Source organism: Saccoglossus kowalevskii, chromosome 5 (genome assembly GCF_978046115.1).
Source record: "Saccoglossus kowalevskii chromosome 5, keSacKowa6.1, whole genome shotgun sequence".
Taxonomy (NCBI): domain Eukaryota; kingdom Metazoa; phylum Hemichordata; class Enteropneusta; family Harrimaniidae; genus Saccoglossus; species Saccoglossus kowalevskii.
The window spans coordinates 26126397-26144850 of NC_140645.1; the positions used below are offsets into that span (position 1 = coordinate 26126397).

At 40.0% G+C, this 18454-nt stretch overlaps 1 protein-coding gene across 1 annotated transcript in view; it reads right to left on the minus strand.

Annotated features, from left to right (window-relative positions):
• Positions 1 to 18106, minus strand: part of LOC146745948 (uncharacterized) — a 26235-nt gene extending 8129 nt beyond the window's left edge. The window contains exons 1-3 of the mRNA XM_085498841.1: positions 18077 to 18106; positions 17939 to 18032; positions 568 to 825 (exon numbers count right to left, since the gene is read on the minus strand). Coding sequence (XP_085354967.1) covers positions 568 to 825; positions 17939 to 18032; positions 18077 to 18106 — 382 coding nt within the window. The remainder of the gene's footprint in view (positions 1 to 567; positions 826 to 17938; positions 18033 to 18076) is intronic.
• Between the last annotated feature and the right edge of the window lie 348 nt (positions 18107 to 18454).

Sequence of the window (18454 nt, forward strand, 5' to 3'; positions counted from 1 at the left end):
ATTTATTTTTGCATATTGAAATATCAGAAAACAATGTCATTTTTACCCCATTTTTTGATCAAACAATTACCCTACAATAACCATACCATGCCCAAAAAAACTGAAAGTGCATATATCACCATAAGATGCCAGTAGAACATGTATACTAGTATTAATTTCTACAAATTTTGAACAAAATTACTCAATGAATACCTAAATACCAGAGAAAACTACATTTTTTAATTCTCATTTTTGACCAAAACACTGTCTAAAAATACATGGATTACCATAAAATTTCACCTCATTGTGTAATCAATTATAAATTGTTGTATACTTGCACCCATTTTAACCTATATGTAAAACCCATACCCAACATGTCCAAAAACAAAATTCATGTTTATCTGTGCAATTTAGTTATATACCGATCTGTAGTGAATTTCATGAAAATCCATCAATTTGAAAGTGTTTTAAGAGTTAGTAGTGAGACACACATTTTTAGTTTGTTTTACCAAGATGACTTAACATGCTGAAATCCAAAAACAAAATTGAAAGTTTATGCAAGGGCAGATTCATTTGCAGTATACTCACATTGTACATCAATGACTGTGAATGACTTCCTTTCAGTTACACCAGTATACAAAGTGTTGGCAGCTATACATGTATATTTATCAGCATCATCTCTGTGAATTTCAATATATTCCAACAAACTATCATCTTTAATCTTCACACCATTAGAATCCTCCCATGTTACTGTAGCCTCAGGATTTGAGCTGACATGACAGGTTACTGTCAAACTCTCACCTTCAATTATTGTTATTTTATCAGTTAATGTAATAGTTGGTGCATCTACAATACAAATGAGATAAATTATATGTATGAATATAGACGATGCTGTTTTAACCTTAATGTTATCTTTGGGGTGGTTAAGATGGTATGTACATTCGGTTGCTTGCACTTCAAGCAGGAGATACTTGTAAACAGTCAATAAACTATTGTAGAACTGTAAATGCTCAACATGTTAGAAGAGATATTCTCCTTTGAATTACTTAATATACTTGACAGTTTCTGTGTTCATAGTGGAAGTGGTAATGATAATAAAACAAATCCTTTTTTATCTTTGAATATTTAAATGCTTGTGAGAATGATGATACATACGTACATAGTATTAATACTAATTATTAAATAAAATTTGATCAAAAGTACATGACAATGTTTAATGAAAAAATCACATAAGAAAGAGTAGTGATGAATACATGTTCATAACAAAGAAGAAAATGCATAATTCATACTTTGATAATTTTCTTTAAAAAACATGTTTTAATATGAGTTTAAAATTCATCAATATTAGTACACTGTTTAATTTCAATGGTAGAGCATTTCATAACAATGGTACAACCACAGCATAAGCTCTTCACCGCAGGTCATCAACCTTGACTGTGGTACCACCAGAAATGAGACAGAGGCCGATCTCAAGACAAAATATAATTGCACATATGGAGTCACCATATTCCACATATGTATGTTGGTGTTTTATATCCATGTGCCTTAAATACAAGCAACAAAACTGACATTGTTATCCATTTTTAAATTTACCAAAAATTACGTCTGAACACTGACTGACACAAAAGTACAATCAACCTCAACCGAGCTCAGATTGACTTTGTAAAGTGACATGGCTTACCAACTAACACACTATCTGTTTATACAGAACGCACTTAATAAATTCAACCACCTAAACAAGACAACATTTCAACACCTTAGGATGAAGAGGATCCAACTCGCATGGTAAGGTGATGAAATAATCAATTTTTCAACATGACTGTAGCGTAAATGTGGCATACAAAATGTCAATAGAAAAATCAAGAGCTTGTGTAGCATGACAATGAAGGCGCCTATGATGATGAACGTCCACAAAGGATGCAAGGCATGGCTTGTAGTGTTAACGCAGGTGTGTCAATATAGACCTGATATGCTCCGACATCTTCCTTTAGCCTTAATCAACCAGTCTGGCAGGTTTGTTTCTACTGTGATTGCCGCTGCGCCTCTTCTGAAGCTGTGGGTTGTGTATACGTGGATGTTGATTCCCGCTCTGGTCAACAGCTCATGCAGGTGAGTAGTTAAGTTTTTACATGTGAGACAGCTTTCTTCATTTAACTGGAAAGTTTGTGTTTGGGTTGATGAAACTTGTAGCTTGATTACACATGTTATGCCGGGGTGACATTGTGTTGAATTTGCCAACCATAGCATAAGTTTGTAGAATGTTAATAGTGATAGGTGGTCAGGGTTTCCTTAGCAACCTTTTGCTGCCAAGTAGTATGTGTTACAACTGCCTGTGGTCGGCGATGTTTGGTTAGCCAGAGTCGGTGTGTACCGGTATACAACATTAACGGTTTGTATGTTAGGCCACTCTGAGCCAGGTACTTGACAAATAGAATGGTCAATTTTGAAAGAGTTCCCTTTTACAGCGCCAATGGATATTGTCTGGACAAGGTGTGTGATATTTGGACTTCATGTTGTACCTTTCTTCCAGATGTAGATGTAACACACCGTTCACAAAGCCTCACAGATCATTGATTCAGTGGGACAAATGTGTACGGGAAAGATAAATTTTGGGGCTCGGCACAGGAAAGATACATGTGGTTCATTGATATAGTCACCAAGACCGGAAGCAGGGGCAACAAAACCAGGCGGCACACACAGGCACTTTAACTCCACGATCTTTAATGTAATCTACTTCAGTAAAATAAACAAAGGTACAATAATTAGCATATGCATATAAATATGTGAGATAGGATATCCTGAAAATATATCAAGGAAAGAAAGAAAACCTAACCTTAGCTAATTAGTGTTTGAGTTTAAATGTGCTAATCGGTCCCTCAATGAATAATAAAATTAGCTAATTTGTCCCTAACAAAGCCAATGTTATCAACAATAAATGAACAATAACCATCAACCAATCAAAAAAACACAAGTGTACATAAGTAACAAACACATGAATATGTCAACAGTTCAGCATCGATGTTCACATCAGGTCACAGTTCACTCACAGTCAGCTTCTGTGTGCAGTTCCTGAGGCTTGACAAAATCCACCGTTGGGGGCGCTGCACGACGAAATAGGGCGTGGCCTGGGTGTGTCCGGTGATTACCCAGGTACAGCGTAGAGGGCGCTGTTCAACAACAACGGGCTTGGCCTGGGTGTGTCCGCAGATTATTCGGACACAGTGTTGAGGGCACTGTTCAACAACAATGTTATCAAAAGTTCATTCGTAGAAATTCTGAACAATAGTCATAATCAATCGTCATAATTCAGAAATAGTTCTCTGTACAGTGGGACACAACTTGACTATCAATCCCAACTCACAGTACAAGTGTTATTCAGCAGACAGTTTGAAAGTAGAAAGTTGAGAGGTAGAATTACTGTACCCTATATTAGCTCAGTTACAGCTGCCATCAGATGTCACCAGTCAGCGGTTCTTTTGATGGATGAGAACTGATGTCACCACAGAGTCACCAAAAGTTCAGGGTGAGATTCACCCACTCCCGTTGCATAGGAAATCTTGAACTACAGCTGGAAACGTTGATTCCGGTCCGATCTCCCGAAAACACAGTTCTCTGAGTTCCTCTTCTCATAAGCTCTCTGAATATGAGAACCACATCCCAGCTGACTCCTGGTTTAAGCAGGAATGCAACTGCTCCCCACAGAGCTGTCCCAAAACACTGTCGACACTCTGGGAACTATCTGCTGACTAATTCAAACCTGCAAGCTAAGCTAGTATCTTTACTGGGGGTAACTCCACCCTTGGACGCACCCCATAGGTCAAGGAGTCCATCATCTGATAATGACGGTGTACTTTTCGACAGGTATTAATGATTCTAAAATCCCCCGATCCCTATATGGAGTGAAACACAGCTCAGCCCATTGTTTCTGAAAAAGTGGGAAAATTGCCTGGAATGTGCTTATAACTTTGAAAATCTGGATAATTGTGCGTGATTATCAATAACAATAAAAATAAAAAATAAAGAAACCTACGTCAATACACTATTATCATATGTCTAATTAGTCTAATTAATATTAATCACCTCAATTCCTTATTAAGCTATTCTAATTAATTTCTGCCCTAATTAGTACTAAGTAGCCAATAACTTGCTTGTAATAAGTGATTTCATCTTCATCTTCCATTATGTCTCCATGGTTACCCCATAGCTACCAAGAAAGCTACAGTACCTTGTATAGGAAACTTAAACAGTAAACACAGTAATTCTTGAAGAAATTAAGCAACGCTCAAAAGCTCCTAATAAAAATCACAAATTATCTACGATATACTACGGCTAATCTTCAAACATTAAATCTTTGCTAATTATACTCATTACCACATAATTGGCTTTGACCTAATTCTTACTTTCCCTGTAGTTTTAACTGAAGTTCACACACACTAACCATAACACTAATTAACTGTCACTCTCACCAACTGATAGTGGGTTCTCAAGTATCAATGAACACCAGCTGGTATACATATACTCACATGTACTAGCTATCGTACCCTACTCTTAATCGTATGAAATCATTAAGGTCTAATTATTTCAATCGGTTACACTCTCCCCGTCCAAAAAGAAAGGTAGTTCCAAATCCATGGAACTCCTTAAAAAACCAGTAATCTCTCAAATAGAGTCTTATCACAGTACATCTTCACTGTCATCAGGTAAACCTGATTCTAGCTCGTATATACATAGGATAAGAACACACCAGCTGTATAGAAATAGATCAATGCTTACTGTACTAAAACGCAAATCTGGCTTCACCTTCGCCCAATACAGGGTTCCGGTTCACCAGTAGATACCTGGAATTGTCATCCCTTAATGTCCTTGCACAGTGGCCAAATGCGTCAGATCCCTCTGCATCTGTCTGCACCACCGTTCTTAGCATCCAAGGGGATTCCGTCAGTACCATTTGGATTTCTTGAGTCCAAGCTCCGCTTACACAGCAAAGGCCCATCTAAGACTGATTAAATACTATAATCCTATCATTCTGTACACAAATCAATCATTCCATTCTAACTTACCTTTATGAATTCCCACACCACCAGGATCACATTCACTGACACAGGTGTTGGGATTTCATCTTTTTCTGCCATCTACCTGGACAATTTACCATCAGTCCTAAGGTTACATATTCAACAGGTGTTTAACTCCACACAAGGAGTTTCTCTGCTATCAGAACACCTTATATGCATCACATCTCATTCAGCCACCTGTGCACAGATAATTTCATCAGTTATGAATAATTAATTTATTCTGATTAACAACTGAAAATTACATGTAAAAAATCAGCTTTTCCACTCTTCGTTCTTGCAATTTCCATCTCTGTACCTGTAATCAAACAGAAAAGAAATTGTAATCATCATCCCAAATTCCATGTTTACATCCTCCCAGAACGCTCATTAGGTAGGTTTAATTCCAGACCCCACCCTGGGTGAGTTTTACATCACATCAGGACACACCGTGGGTGAGTTCTACGTCATCCTAGAATGCACCTTGAGTGAGTTTCATGTCATCCCAGAACGCACCTTGGGTGAGTTTTACGTCACCCCAGGACGCACCTTGGGTGAGTTTTACGTCATCCCAGGACGCACCTTGGGTGAGTTTTACGTCATCCCAGGACGCACCTTGGGTGAGTTTTACGTCATCCCAGGACGCCGCTTGGGTCAATACAGTTAATACATACTCCACTATCTAAAATGAATGGCACATAAAAGAGCAATATACAATGTATGCTATGTAAATCTGACTAGCTAGCTCTAGGAACGTCCCCCATTCACTCAGCGGGCCTTTTTACTCTATGCTCGTGGCCGATCCCCTCTCCACCATAAGTCTGCCATAGCTCTGGACTTCACCGCATTTCTTCGGTTTATCAACTCCTCCAGACTATGCTTATGTGGTCTCCAGATTGGAGCTTCAGATCTCAGATTAGTCTTACTGATTAGGGTTTTTCGTGACTGATTACTACTCAGTTCATCATAATCTTTCTTCATCTCAGCCAACTGTATGGCCAAATCGTGTACCTCTTTTGCCAATGACTCTTCCAGCTCTTCCTTAGGATTATTCCTATTAGTCTGTCGGCTATACAAATGATAATCTTCAAGTCTGATAGGTAATTGTCTAGTCCTTGACGATCTGCGAATCCCTGAAACAGTGGTTTCGTAATCATTCCTGTCAGCTTCACTGGACTCGCCTTCCATTTGAACATCCTCTATTGCTTCATCAGTGGCTTCTTGCACTTGATCATCGGCACTCTGGCCTATCGCAGTTGTCATATTATCATTTCTCAAGGCCACCTCTGAGTCCTCCAAAGTAATCTCCATAGGAGGGCTTGGAGTACTGGTCTCAATAATCTCAATAGATGGTGCTGTGCTCCGTATGTCTGTCCAACTTGTCTCAACCGATGCAAACTCTTTTTTCCCTGGTACACTGGTAATCTCGGGGTTGGTTTCTGCTAAAGTTGAGGATGTCTCTCGCGATTGTACAGCTGGGGCCGCAGCTATACAAAGTTCACCATCTGATTCTGAATCATCAGAGATCTCATGCCCCTGGACTTGATTTCTGGTTTTCATATGGTGCTTCTTCTTATTTGACTTTACTGGTGATGGTGATGGTTCTGGATCTTTAACCTTCAACGGATTCCCAACATATGGAATAGGTGTAGAATTGCATGGAAGCAACATGTTTCGATGCAAAACCCTCTCTTTACTTCCAGGTTTTTCAGATTTAACCACATACACTGGTATATCTGGGTTACTTCTCCGGATTACTTGATAACGATGTGGCTCCCATCTATCTGCAATCTTCTTCTTTCCTCGGACACTGACATTTTTCACCAGGACGAAATCTCCAGCTTCTAACACAGCATCTTGAGTCTTTAAATCATACCTCTTTTTATTACGCAGAGCACTTTCTTTTGACTTATTATACGCTATCTTATATGCCTCACTCAGTCTTGTACGTAACTGACTAACATAATCCGCATTATCATCGTCATCCTCCCCATCAGGCTTCAGCCCCATGTATACATCAATCGGCAATCGGGGATGTCTGCCATACATGAGAAAGTAAGGGGTATACCCTGTACTATCATTTCGAGTGCAATTATATGCATGCACCAGAGGATCTATATATTTCTTCCATTCCGATTTTCTTAGTGTCGGCATTGTACCTATCATATCAATTAAAGTTCGGTTAAACCTTTCCACTGGATTTCCCTGGGGGTGGTAGGGAGTAGTCCGTGACTTGTGTATCCCAGCTACCTCACACAGCTCTCGCATGACCTTTGATTCAAAGTTGGCACCTTGATCTGAGTGGAGTCGAGCAGGAAACCCATAATGCGTCAAGAAATGTCTGTATAAAGTCTCTGCTGTAAGCTTGGCTTTCTGTGTAGCAGTCGGAATTGCTACTGCATAACGGGTAAAATGATCAGTCATCACTAGTATATTACCAACTCCTCCACGATTGTCTTCTATAGTGAGATAATCCATACATAATAACTCCATAGGTTGGGTTGTTTGGATGTTCACTAAAGGTGCAGTCACTTGGTGATGACTTTGCAACTTGCGGCGAATACATCGCTCACAACTCTTAATCTTATCTTCCACATCTTTGCTCATGAGCGGCCAATAAAACCGAGCTCTCACCAATTCCATCGTACGATCTTGACCCATATGACCCACATCATCATGCAATCCTTCCAATGCAGCTCCCCGATACTTGGTTGGCAAAACCAATTGGTAGTGGATTTCACCATTCATCCCCACCCTTCGACGGTGCAGCACCCCATCTTTGAAGCATAATCGGACCCATTCCCGGAGTCCAATTCTGACCCTAATGTTCTCTTGTTTGCGTACACATGCTTTCGGTGCCTGGTTCTGCTCTCTGTAGGTATAAAGTTTACCAATATCTTGGTCTTCTTTCTGCAACTGCTTCCATTCCGCCATGGTAACTGCAGGTAGGGATAGCTTCCCAGGAATAGGTGGTGGGTTCACTAAATTATCCGGAATAGCCTGAATACTACAGCTGAGGGCTTCCACCCAAGGGTTGTGTATAATGCGATGTGTACCACACATGGCTTTCACCTCTGTTTCAGATAGGCACACCATCTCTGCCTCTCTCTCTCTAGATAACTGAGCTGCTAGTTCACGGACATGAGAAGGTCGCTCTGGGATGGGCCCATGGCATTTCCTGGACAAACCATCTGCATCTGCATTCTGCTTTCCCGGTCGATATATAAGTCGAAAATCATATAACGCCAGGGCAGCCATCCACCGATGTCCTGTAGCGTCCAGGTGTGCAGTCCGGTCTACATAGGTCAGTGGATTGTTATCTGTTACAACAGTGAATTTGTTGCCATACAAGTAATCATGAAATTTAGTGGTTACTGCCCACTTTAGTGCTAGGAATTCCAGCTTATGAGCAGGGTAGTTTCGCTCACTAGCTGTCAGTCCTCGGCTGGCATACATGACTACTCTTTTCTCTTTGCCTTCTCCTTGATACAAAACTGCCCCCAAACCTGTACAACTTGCATATGTGTGTAGTTCAAATGGCTGACTATAATCTGCATATGCCAATACAGGGGCATGGGTAAGCCTGTCAATTAATGTATCAAATGCCTCTTGGTGCTTTCTTTCCCATTTGAACACTGGTGGCTTTATATTTTTCTTACGAGAGTGCTTTGTAGGCAATCCCACAGTAAGGTCATCTAGAGGTCGAGCAATTCTGGCATACCCCTCTACATACTTTCTATAATATCCACAGAAACCCAGGAATTGTTTCACTTGCTTCCCACTGGTTGGTACTTTCCATTCACGTAATGCTCTAGTTTTCTCCGGGTCGGTCTCAATACCTTGCTCTGTTACAACATGTCCTAAATAATTCACTCTGTGCCGCAGCAGCTGACACTTGCTTGGTTTAACTTTCAAGCCTTTTTCATGGAGACGCTTCAATACAGTTGCTAGTCTATCTAAATGTTCCTCAAAGGTTTTGCCAAAAACAATGATATCATCTAAATATACCAAGCATATATTCAGATTCAAATCATTCAAGCACTTTTCCATGCATCTCTGGAAAGTGGCAGGGCTTCCAGTGAGGCCCATACTCATAACGGTACTCTCCCAGAATCCAAGAGGTGTCACAAAGGCTGTCTTCTCGATATCTTCCTCTGCCATTCCTATCTGCCAATAACCAGATTTTAAGTCGAGGGATGAAAAGAATCTGGCTCCTCCCAAAGCATCTAAACTTTCATCAATGCGAGGAAGTGCATATGAATCACGAATAGTGCGTGCATTTATCTTTCGGTAATCTATGCAGAGACGTACTGTTCCATCCTTCTTGCGAACCAATACTATTGGGGCTGCCCACGGACTATGTGACTCACGGATAACTTTACTATCTTGCATTCCTTTCAAGATCTCACGTAGCTCAGCATACATAGATGGTGGAATTCTGCGATATCGTTCTTTTATGGGTTCATTGTTCGTGAGTCGTATGTGATGCTTCTCAACATCACAGTACCCCAAATCATGTTCATGAGTTGAAAACACTGCTTTGTTCTGTACCAATAACTGCTTAACTTGTTGTAACTGTTTCTCATCAATGGGAGATTGCGACATATCAAATTCTACACCTTCTTGTAGCACGATCTTCCTGGCACTTGTTGGTTTGAGAGCTGAATTATCAACTGGAATTTTGTTCTGTTCTTCATCAAACTCATCCGGTGATTCCCCAGGTTTCCCAATCCATGTCACTGCAGAGGCACGTCCAACTACCTGTCCAGGCCAAATAGTAACTGGTACCCTTGATACATTCTGTACACATACAGCCACCTTTGTCTTCTTCCGACAGTCCAGCACACTAAGTGTGGAGCTTGTAGTGAAGTCACCTGACATCTTACTAGTAGGCTCTACTGTTACCACATATTTATCACCACTTGGTCCACGTCGAGTTCGTCCCCATAATAGCATCATGTGGGATGGTTTCACAGTGATGGGTCGAGTCATCAGTGCTTTGACATTCCCCAGGTCACCTTGTTTCCCAATGAACCGATCACGTTCTTCCAGTTTCTGAAACACCGTTCTAGCTGTGGTGGAGATTCTCATACAGCGTCCACCAGTCCATTTCTTGTTTTGAGTCTTCAGCAATACTCTGGGCAACAACTCTAGCAAGTTAGTCCCTACTATTGTAGGCACTCTTTTATTATAGGGTGTGTTTGGCACTACAAATACCGGAATAATATAAGCATGGTCATCACCAAATAAATTTATGGGGAAGGCCATGCTCACCTCAATAGTCCCTGTAAAATGTATGGGACGATCATCAGCTCCATGCACCTCTATGCTATCTCCCACACTTTTAAGTGGTACATGAGATAGACATTTTTGGTAAAACATCTCACTAATTGTTGTCACCTGCGATCCTGAATCGATAAGGCAACTACACCTGGTACCTTCTATAAAAACTGTTTCCTCCATTGCTCCTCCAATCAGTCCTGCATCTGGTGTGGGATCACATTGCACACGTATTGCTTTCTGGGCTTGTCTCTGGTGTCCTTTCATTAGGTTAGTCTTGGGTTTTTGCTTTTTCTGTGGGCAGTCTTTTGCCAAGTGTCCTTCCACATGACAATTGTAGCACTTCCTATGCTCTACTTTCGGCGCTTTGCAATTTCGTGACAAGTGACCATCTTTTTGACAGTTATAACACTTTGGTTGTGGATACTGTGAAGAGTTACCCTGCGATGAATTCCCTTCCTGTTTGCTTACCATATCCAGGGCAGCTCGCTGACTCTTTACTTGACTCTCCAGTCTGGTAAGATTCTCCATCTGGGATTGCAATGCTTCCTGAGTACTCTTAACCAAGTTCCCCATTTGCTCCATGGATAACTCTTGTTGCTTCGATCTATCTGCCAAGTTATGGATACCCTCTGTGGCAATTGTCAATAACTTGAGATTCCTGGCCGCCATATCTTCTGAGCCATCAATCGATTCTGCTTCTGCTGCATTCACATGTTGGGTTCTACCTGTAGCACTACGTTTCGACTTTATCTCCATATCTCTCTCCAGTGCTTCCTGCTCTGCAGTCCGGCACAGCTTCCTTAACTGATCGAATGTTGTACACCCATCAACTTTATGTCTGACCATGGACACTACAGTATCGTTTCGAAGACTTCTCCAGAACACTGTTCTGAGAGTTTCGTCAACCATAGCTGCAGTTATCCCACCCCGCCTACGAACTTTGTTTAGCTCAACTTCTAATCGTACTCCATAAGCAGCAATGCTTTCATTCTCTCCCTGTCTACTAGCATAAAAGCGACTCAATAACATGGCTCCACTCTCAACTACCCCATACACCCCTTCTAACTTCTCTATTATCTGCACTAAACTAGCATCTTTATGCATGGACATTACAAGCTTTCTTGCGGAACCCCTCAAAGATCCTGTCGCTGTGCGCAGTATAAAACTTGGGCTGGATGACCTGTCTTCCCTCAAACATTCTAAATCATATAGCCAAACTTCAAAATCCACATCACCTTTTCGTTCAGCATCACCAGAAAAAGTTGACAATCTGGGTGCTTGAAAGACAGATAATGGGGTCACTGGTACCTCTTTGTCAGAGTGTGAAGAACGATCCTTACTGCCTGCTGAATAATTCGGGCCGAGACTTACCTCAGAAATACTTTCTTCTTGCTGCAGAGAAAACTCTCTTCGCCTTGGAGACGGTGACCGAAGCCTTTTTCGCTGTTTATCTTCTTGAACTTGTTTCTGCATCTCAACTTCAAGCTTCAAGCGATCCTCCTTCAGCTGGCGTTCACATTCCAAAAGGCGCAGCCGTTCTTTTTCAACAAACTCCCACTGCTGAAGAGCCAGTTTATCGTCCTTCTCAGTATCGGCCTCCCTAGCTTCAAATTCTGTGCCAGACTTGGGTGTGGACGCATCCACCAACGTCCCAAGCAGCTTACCACGTCCTCTACCAGACCATTTGGGGATCGCCCCTTCATCCGAGATACCGCGCCTTGTCAGTGGCGTATACACGGGCGGCGACGCCAACTCATCTTTCAGGTTCGCCATTATGCCTAGCTTCCGTACTATCCCGACTTATACACCAAATATTCTCAGTACACACAGGACATTCACTATTCGTCTCTGAATCAACTTTGGATTTAACAATCCTTTATTGGACAACAGACACTCATATACAACTCACCTGCCTAGTCCGGCGTCACAAGGATGCTTGACTTGAGCTTCTGCTATCACCAGCACAGCACTGTTCTCTCAGCTGTAAGCACCAGTGGATCGTCAGCATTGGCCACCGCTCAAAGATAAAAGACCACCTGTTTCTGAACCCCGAACTACCGTCCGTGACTTGCCGAAAAAAATCAATAAACCACTATGTCAACACTAACCTTATCCCCACGTTGGGCGCCAAGATGTAACACACCGTTCACAAAGCCTCACAGATCATTGATTCAGTGGGACAAATGTGTACGGGAAAGATACATTTTGGGGCTCGGCACAGGAAAGATACATGTGGTTCATTGATATAGTCACCAAGACCGGAAGCAGGGGCAACAAAACCAGGCGGCACACACAGGCACTTTAACTCCACGATCTTTAATGTAATCTACTTCAGTAAAATAAACAAAGGTACAATAATTAGCATATGCATATAAATATGTGAGATAGGATATCCTGAAAATATATCAAGGAAAGAAAGAAAACCTAACCTTAGCTAATTAGTTTTTGAGTTTAAATGTGCTAATCGGTCCCTCAATGAATAATAAAATTAGCTAATTTGTCCCTAACAAAGCCAATGTTATCAACAATAAATGAACAATAACCATCAACCAATCAAAAAACACAAGTGTACATAAGTAACAAACACATGAATATGTCAACAGTTCAGCATCGATGTTCACATCAGGTCACAGTTCACTCACAGTCAGCTTCTGTGTGCAGTTCCTGAGGCTTGACAAAATCCACCGTTGGGGGCGCTGCACGACGAAATAGGGCGTGGCCTGGGTGTGTCCGGTGATTACCCAGGTACAGCGTAGAGGGCGCTGTTCAACAACAACGGGCTTGGCCTGGGTGTGTCCGCAGATTATTCGGACACAGTGTTGAGGGCACTGTTCAACAACAATGTTATCAAAAGTTCATTCGTAGAAATTCTGAACAATAGTCATAATCAATCGTCATAATTCAGAAATAGTTCTCTGTACAGTGGGACACAACTTGACTATCAATCCCAACTCACAGTACAAGTGTTATTCAGCAGACAGTTTGAAAGTAGAAAGTTGAGAGGTAGAATTACTGTACCCTATATTAGCTCAGTTACAGCTGCCATCAGATGTCACCAGTCAGCGGTTCTTTTGATGGATGAGAACTGATGTCACCACAGAGTCACCAAAAGTTCAGGGTGAGATTCACCCACTCCCGTTGCATAGGAAATCTTGAACTACAGCTGGAAACGTTGATTCCGGTCCGATCTCCCGAAAACACAGTTCTCTGAGTTCCTCTTCTCATAAGCTCTCTGAATATGAGAACCACATCCCAGCTGACTCCTGGTTTAAGCAGGAATGCAACTGCTCCCCACAGAGCTGTCCCAAAACACTGTCGACACTCTGGGAACTATCTGCTGACTAATTCAAACCTGCAAGCTAAGCTAGTATCTTTACTGGGGGTAACTCCACCCTTGGACGCACCCCATAGGTCAAGGAGTCCATCATCTGATAATGACGGTGTACTTTTCGACAGGTATTAATGATTCTAAAATCCCCCGATCCCTATATGGAGTGAAACACAGCTCAGCCCATTGTTTCTGAAAAAGTGGGAAAATTGCCTGGAATGTGCTTATAACTTTGAAAATCTGGATAATTGTGCGTGATTATCAATAACAATAAAAATAAAAAATAAAGAAACCTACGTCAATACACTATTATCATATGTCTAATTAGTCTAATTAATATTAATCACCTCAATTCCTTATTAAGCTATTCTAATTAATTTCTGCCCTAATTAGTACTAAGTAGCCAATAACTTGCTTGTAATAAGTGATTTCATCTTCATCTTCCATTATGTCTCCATGGTTACCCCATAGCTACCAAGAAAGCTACAGTACCTTGTATAGGAAACTTAAACAGTAAACACAGTAATTCTTGAAGAAATTAAGCAACGCTCAAAAGTTCCTAATAAAAATCACAAATTATCTACGATATACTACGGCTAATCTTCAAACATTAAATCTTTGCTAATTATACTCATTACCACATAATTGGCTTTGACCTAATTCTTACTTTCCCTGTAGTTTTAACTGAAGTTCACACACACTAACCATAACACTAATTAACTGTCACTCTCACCAACTGATAGTGGGTTCTCAAGTATCAATGAACACCAGCTGGTATACATATACTCACATGTACTAGCTATCGTACCCTACTCTTAATCGTATGAAATCATTAAGGTCTAATTATTTCAATCGGTTACATAGACAACACCTTTATTATCACAGTGAAACAATATATGATGACTATGCTAGGAATTTCTCCTAAGTGAACAAGCGATGAAAATAGGATAAATTTGTTTCCACTTGATGGTGGTTTGGAAAAGTTGCTGGCCATGATATGGTGAACCAATGGTCAATGTAGAATCCTGCACAACCCATGGAGGCTGATGCATCTGTTAAAAGTTCAAGCTTCAGAGCAGATGACCAGTGTGATTCTAAGAATGATGCAGAATCATTCTAAGATGGTGGAAAATTGCACCACCACTGAACATCTAGTTGAAACTTTCAGTCAATGCTGCCATACCATTAATGTTGGCAATGTATGTGATGAGGTTAATCAAGCAGCAAAAGAAAATGCATCCAAGCAAAGCTCAAGGTGTCAATCAGCGACAGGAGCTCTCGTTTCATGCTGGAGGTTTTATGGAGTCAAGTGGGAAGTACTTTTAGTAGGTCATGTAACTTGTCGTCTGGTAGCCTGATGACCATTTTTACTATATCGAGTTCAATCTTGAGGAATATGAACATAGATAAGAGGCCTTTTACCCTGCTCCCTCTGAGATGTTGCAGTAAACTCTTTGTCTGGGTGGTCATGTAAGAATAATGCTAAGGTGTGTAGTTTGAGTGGTGGTTGATATTGGGTTAGCTCCATCACTGCGAATTAATTAACTATGGTCGGTGGCAGAGGCATTTGTTAATGCTTCCAGCTTGATAGGGACTGCTGCATGTACCATTGTTGAATCTTCAACAGATCTGAACTGATATTGCTGACGATGTACGGTGTTACACGGTAGTATGGGTTTGTGCTGATTTGCTGGTTAATGATGCACTCCATGTCCTTTCCTGCCTCATAAAGACATGTCGGAATAATGAGTTGTGGGTATTGTTGAAAATGAAAACAATCTATTTAAGAATTGGAAATCTTCCAGTTGATTGATGGATATCATGCTGCTTTCATGTGAGCGACTTATCATAGGCAAGCCAAGCTTCGAGTTGATAAATTTCGGCCTTTGATGCGATACAACGAGAGTAATTAGTAAGTGGATGGATTCTGACGGAAAGTAGAATGGTCTTTAGGCATGGAAAACAGAGAAGCGCTGAGACCAAGATGCATAGCTGGATCATAAATGATGCAATTCCATGTATGTCTGGTTAATGTTTCTTTTCAAAGTCTGAGTGTGTCGAGATGTAGATCACTAGGTACAATGAAATTGTTTGTCTTTCTACGCATCTGTATTGCAATTTATTCAAAATCCTAATATGGATTCAAACGCAATAAAGATTAGTATTGTTATGAAGATTTGTAGGGAGAATGGCAGCTAATGGTCCTGCTGGCATAGAAAGCCGAATGGCCCTGTGGTAAGGGCCCTGTTTGTTTACATATCTGTGGTTAAATGTTGGATTACAGTTCATGTGCAGCAAAGTACAAATGTAGGTAAATTGCCAAATCAATTATCAGTAGAAGACAAACACTTGAATAACGAGTTGGAGATTGCATGGTAGCAAGTTGTGCTGTGACACTGATTTTCCAAACTGATTTACCTTTGAGATTAAGTGATGTCGATTACAGGCTGAAATGAAGCAAGTGCTGTAGTGATTCAGGCTTTAATGAGATCATTGATATTACTGGCGTGTTCTAAAATTTTCTTATTGGATGGACGATTTAGCATTGACCCTAGTTGCATTGTGCATCATAGTGGAATCAATGAGGTGGACTGGTCTCCATGTAGCACAAGTTAACTTAGCTTTTCCTATGTTGAATGTCAGTGTTTTGGGGTAAAATTATCAGTAAATGATCAGATTCACTGACGGCAGATGAATACTGTGGAAAATGTGTTCAGGTCGGTTGCTGAAATAGGAATGACTATACTAAGTTAAAGCAAGATACCAATTTTCCAGTCCCACAAATCAAGTGAAGATCATAATAAAATGAGGTGACGTCAGGGCGATATACATGCCATAGTGACCTTTAACATTTTGTCCCTAAAAATTGTTATGCCATGTGAATTACCAATATGCCAAATTTTAAGATTCTATAGCTATTCCTCCTTGTAGCTCAATACTGAACATGCATCAATACATAATGTGTCCTGAAAATGCACTCATATTGTGCGTGTCACAAATGGAATGCAGCTGCCAAATCTGAAGACCCTTGCTACCGCACGAACACATGCATGCATGCACGCGTACACAAACACATTCACTTCTGTCTCCATCATGTAATGCACTCTTAGCAATACATGTATATACTCCAGATTTATCTATCTGAATATTATTAATTGTGATATACTTACATTGTACATCTATACTAACTGTAGTTGATGTACTTCTGTCTCCATCATGTAATGCACTTTTAGCAATACATGTATATACTCCAGATTTATCTCTGAATATTATAAGGTTATTACGAAGATACCTCAAAGTATGCACGAAGACAGTACAGGGGGAGTATCGACTGACGCACAGCAGAGGTTGATGAGGCGGCATACTGACTGAGTGTATACTTTGAGATATCTTCGTAATAACCTTATTATTATACATATTTTCCTTCCAAGGATACATCATACGAATGTCGAAATCCGAAAAGTTTAGAATAGAATCAGCGAACTTCTTTCTGTGGAGTCCGTTCAAACTCTGGTGGCAGCCATGTTTGTTTTTATTATTAGAGTAAGCTTATGCGCGTAATCATTTCATATTTGGAATTCGCATTTCCAAATATCGTAGGATGAAAATACTGCAAAATAACAGCACGCTGTAACATATGACTTTACGGTGACAGATGTGTAATTATTAATTGTGATATACTTACATTGTACATCTTTACTAATTGTAGTTGATCCACTTCTATATCCATCATGTAATGCACTCTTAGCAATACATGTATATACTCCAGATTTATCTCTCTGAATATTATTAATTGTGATATACTTACATTGTACATCTATACTAATTGTAGTTGATACACTTTTGTCTCCATCGTGTAATGCACTCTTAGCAATACATGTATATATTCCAGATTTATCTCTCTGAATATTATTAATTGTGATATACTTACATTGTACATCTATACTAATTGTAGTTGATGCACTTCTGTCTCCATCATGTAATGCACTCTTAGCAATACATGTATATACTCCAGATTTATCTCTCTGAATATTATTAATCGTGATATACTTACATTGTACATCTATACTAATTGTAGTTGATACACTTTTGTCTCCATCGTGTAATGCACTCTTAGCAATACATGTATATATTCCAGATTTATCTCTCTGAATATTATTAATTGTGATATACTTACATTGTACATCTATACTAAATGTAGTTGATGCACTTCTGTCTCCATCATGTAATGCACTCTTAGCAATATATGTATATACTCCAGATTTATCTCTCTGAATATTATTAATTGTGATATACTTACATTGTACATCTATACTAATTGTAGTTGATCCACTTCTGTCTCCATCATGTAATGCACTCTTAGCAATACATGTATATACTCCAGATTTATCTCTCTGAATATTATTAATTGTGTTATACTTACATTGTACATCTATACTAATTGTAGTTGATCCACTTCTGTGTCCATCATGTAATGCACTCTTAGCAATACATGTATATATTCCAGATTTATCTCTCTGAATATTATTAATTGTGATATACTTACATTGTACATCTATACTAATTGTAGTTGATTCACTTCTATCTCCATCATGTAATGCACTCTTAGCAATACATGTACATACTCCAGATTTATCTCTCTGAATATTATTAATTGTGATATACTTACATTGTACATCTATACTAATTGTAGTTGATGCACTTCTATCTCCATCATGTAATGCACACTTAGCAATACATGTATATACTCCAGATTTATCTCTGAATATTATTAATTGTGATATACTTACATTGTACATCTATACTAATTGTAGTT